This window comes from Bidens hawaiensis, unplaced genomic scaffold (assembly GCF_021521415.1).
Source record: "Bidens hawaiensis isolate Kalapana, Puna unplaced genomic scaffold, B.hawaiensis_p1.1 tig00015194_1, whole genome shotgun sequence".
Taxonomy (NCBI): domain Eukaryota; kingdom Viridiplantae; phylum Streptophyta; class Magnoliopsida; order Asterales; family Asteraceae; genus Bidens; species Bidens hawaiensis.
Window position 1 is genome coordinate 322,606 of NW_027492349.1, and position 4,046 is coordinate 326,651.

Genomic DNA, 4,046 nt, shown 5'->3' on the forward strand with positions numbered 1-4,046 from the left:
TAACTAGTAACACAAATGGAAATGTCTTAAGGTATACTCTATAATGTTCCAACTCATCCATGTGCCAATTGTAGCAATAGTTTTGATGGTTACTCAAAACAACTTCAGGTGATTTACACTTTTAAAAATATATAAGAAAATGATTTAGAAAAACGTATGACCATTCCCTAAAATTTTTTAAACGGCGGAGATATACAAAGACTAGCAAGAAGCTAGGAAAACGAAGCATACAATTGAAAAGACAAAACGGAATAGAAACCAAACCATTCTTTCAATAAAGGTTCAGGAGTTTAGCTCGGTTTTTGACCCAATAGAAAGCCATTGTCTTGATCTTCTTCACCACATTAGCTACCAGTGTCTGTACTTTGTAGTCTTTTAATTTCTAGTAAGTTTAATTAGAAGCTAATTATTAAAATTATATTAGTACAATTATGAGTTGTCATTGGCATTATGGTCTAATAACACGGAGGTAATGGTTAAAGTTTCAGATCTTATGGTCTTAGGTTTGAAACTAGACTTAATAGAGTTTTTTTCATAGTGACGGACTTGGCAGACCTAAAACATCAAAATCAATATCAATGTTTTTAAAACTAGATCGGTTCAGCCGGTCCGACTTGGATTCGGTCAACCAACCGGTCCGGTTCTATATAGTTCGCTCGCTTCTCAAAAAACGAGACGGTCCGAACCGGTTCACCGGTCTGACCGGAGAACTGGACCGGTTTATTATGAGAATTTTATATATTTTCTTATTTTTAACATTTTTTATTATGAGAATTTTTGAGACAGAATTTGTTCGGCCGTAGCCCTTATGGTACAATGTCCGATCCGGTTACGAAAACATTGATCAATACGAACTATTGAATATAATGGCTAGCTAGTAGTTCCAAACGTCTAAAAGAAGTACAGTTATGAGTGGAGTTGAATTGTGTTAATGGTAGTGTCCTCGTGGGTGGGGTTTAACTTTACTTGCCTTCAAAATCAAGAAGCCAAGAGTGAGTTCTAGTTAAAGTTGCTTTTCAAGATTTATGTGTCATAAAATGATTATTTCATAAGATTCCATTGTTACTTTTGAATACTTATTAGTCGTGTTATGCTGTAATGTGATGGAACATATGAAAGGCAAATTTGTTTCTTCTCATGAATAAACATAAAACATTAATAATATTATTTCATTTTTCAAATTTTTGGGGTTGAAACAGAATACAATTAATAATTGAAACAAAATACAATTAATAATCTCAAACGTGGGAGCTGCTTCTGAATGATCCAAGAGCTTTGACTGCACCTGCCCTCAGTATAAATTGGTGGTAAAAGGCTGCAATGGCAGCTCCGACGAATGGTCCCACCCAAAAGATCCACTGCCAAAACCAAAATAAAACACTGGTTAATAATACTGAATAGTGAATAGTAAGTAGACGCCCAGCTTGCGGTGCGTCCATATAATGTATATATGTGTGAACCTTCAGGTGGGCAAAAGTGAAATTGCACTAATTTTGACGTTATTTTACAAATCTCGTGAAAATAACGTTAAAAGTGGCGGAAGATTAATCAGGCATCATGTTGTGGCGCTGATAGCCGAAAGACAAGGGTACATGCACCAATCGGCCGATGTCCCGGTGGTTGAGTGTTATGTGCCCCAAGGCTTGATGCAAAACTACTATCGAGCCGGGGGTCTCACCGGAAGCAGCCTCTCTATTCCTTCGGGGTAGAGGTAAGGCTGTTTACATCTTACCCTCCTCAGACCCTACCATAGCTTTGCTATCGGTGGGATTTACTGAGTACGATGATGATGATGATGATGAAGAATAGTAAGTAGTAACCCTAAATCAACAAACTTTTCAACTAGTCTAGTTCCAGCTCGTTTAGTCTCGAGCTTGGTTCGTTTAGATTTAAGAAGAATTGAGCTTGAGCTAGACTTGTTTAAAACTGTATTCATAAAGCTGGAGATCGGCTCGTGAGTAATTCGTTAAATTCGAGCTTGACTCGTTTATTATTTATTAATTATTTAATTATTTTCATATATTTTTTGAAAAATATTATATATAATATATAACAGGGGTGGCCCGCGAGCCAGCAAAATGAAGATAGGGACTCACCCTTAGTTAAGACTTTCAAATAAAAATAACATTATATATAGATATATTTTTAATGAGCGGATTAAAAATAAGAATGTTTATTGGTCTGGTGTTAAGCTTGTGTGTTGCTAACTCGTAGATAATGAGTTCAAGATTCATTATTAGCACTTCTTTTATATTTTTGCTTTTTTTTAAATTATCATAAAAAAGCCACAAAATCTCAATTCAATATATGTCTCGAAAATCATTGAGCCGGCTCTGAATATAAATATATTAGATAGACTTATACGAATAAAAAACTCGTTTAGGCTCGTTTAAGCACAAGCTCATTTAAGTCCGGCTCAATTTGAGTTTTAACGAGCCGATCTTGATTAATTCATGGGCGACTCGGCTTGTTTACACCCTTACAAAATAGCGTAATATAAACGAAGCCATTCTTTATTTGTTTAAATAATAATAATAATAAATAATTAAATGAAGTAAATAATAATATACCTGATCATCCCACGCCTTATCCTTGTTGTAAATAACCGCGGCTCCAAGACTCCTGGCCGGGTTAATACCGGTTCCGGTGATCGGAATAGTGGCAAGGTGCACCATGAACACAGCAAACCCAATAGGAAGAGGTGCCAAAACCTACACATAACAATAATAATAATAATAAAATAATGAGTGTTCGAGGCCCTTTTCAGGCGTGTGCTTCTGATTATAAGGGTGGTTTACATGATCTGCTTAATAATAATAATAATAATAATAATAATAATAATAATAATAATAATAATAAACGGTTTAAATGGTTAATGTTCGTACGGGAACATGGGAGTCTCGGGCACTTCTTTTCGGGTCAGTGGCGGAGAATACGGTGTAAACAAGGACAAATGTGCCAATGATTTCAGCACCGAGACCCGTGCCTTTGTTGTAGCCGTCCGCAAGCTCGTTGGCCCCGCCGCCGTACCTATTGTAGAGGCTTTTGTTGAAAGCCTTGACCAAGCCCACGCCACTAATAGCGCCTAGGCATTGAGCCACCATGTACATAACGGCTCGGATCAACGACACTTTGCGTGCCAGGAATAGACCAAATGTCACCGCCGGGTTAATATGTCCACCTAGACATTCACATAAATTTTTAGTATTTACTATTTACCATCGGTAAAAAGTAAAAATAGAAAATAAATAAATACATAGTTAAAATTCACCCATAAAGTTCATCAAATGCGTACTTTAGGTAAATAATCACCTAAAGTAGGTAAAAACTAAAAAATGCCTTTTGGCCGTAAAAAAATAATTATAATCAATATATGATGTCACTAGGTCAAAAGGTAATTATATATTTACGTAATTTCATAAAACTTACCAGAGATACCGGCGGTGCAATAAACGAGAACAAAGATCATGCCACCGAAGGCCCACGCAATCCCAAGAATACCGACTCCACCACACTGGTCCAACTTCAAGTTAGGGTCGGTCGAGCTCTTGTAGCCGATAACCGTCAAGACCGTAATATAAAGAAAAAGAAGCGTGGCAATGAACTCCGCAATCAACGCCCTATAAAAAGACCATTTAGTCAACTCCTGCGGGTCGATAAACGGAGCCGGAGGCGGGTCGTGGTAGTCCTTAGCGGAGAATGCCACATCTTTAATCATATTTGCTATAGACTTATAACTTATTAACTTATTAAAATCCGTTACAAGTTATTATTATAGTTATTAGAAGAGTGAGATTGTGGAGTGATAGTAGAGGGGTATATAAAGAGAAAAGAAGGGTGTAGAATGTGCAACGGCTATAATATGAGTAGGTGGAATGTAATTATGAATTGTGGAAAAAATTGCCGTCCAAAGGACACAAAATTGTTGTGTGAATATCGTTTTCACCACCGACCCATTTGATGTTGTGACCCACCAACAAAATTTAACTTTGCACCTTTTGCTTCTAGTTTTTTACGAAATGTGAAAGTAAGTAGGTACTTGACGG

The 4,046-nt window shown here is 36.7% G+C and overlaps 1 protein-coding gene across 1 annotated transcript; it reads right to left on the minus strand.

Annotated features, from left to right (window-relative positions):
- Nucleotides 1-1,228: 1,228 nt before the first annotated feature.
- LOC143548558 (putative aquaporin PIP2-5) lies at nucleotides 1,229-3,718 on the minus strand. Its single transcript, XM_077039679.1, has 4 exons — nucleotides 3,430-3,718; nucleotides 2,886-3,181; nucleotides 2,571-2,711; nucleotides 1,229-1,358 (listed from the first exon to the last, which is right to left on the minus strand). Exons 1-4 carry the CDS (start codon nucleotides 3,716-3,718, stop codon nucleotides 1,239-1,241), a joined length of 846 nt encoding a protein of 281 aa, XP_076895794.1. The 3' UTR covers nucleotides 1,229-1,238.
- Nucleotides 3,719-4,046: the final 328 nt, after the last annotated feature.

What these genes read in the sequence shown, in the direction of transcription:
- LOC143548558 (XM_077039679.1), bottom strand. Translation starts at nt 3,718, where the DNA reads ATGATTAAAGATGTGGCATTCTCCGCTAAGGACTACCACGACCCGCCT. An exon ending in TTGCACCGCCGGTATCTCTG is followed by an intron (nt 3,182 to 3,429) that starts GTAAGTTTTATG and finishes GTGAATGTCTAG; the next exon opens with GTGGACATATTAACCCGGCG. An exon ending in CCCGAGACTCCCATGTTCCC is followed by an intron (nt 2,712 to 2,885) that starts GTACGAACATTA and finishes TGTTATGTGTAG; the next exon opens with GTTTTGGCACCTCTTCCTAT.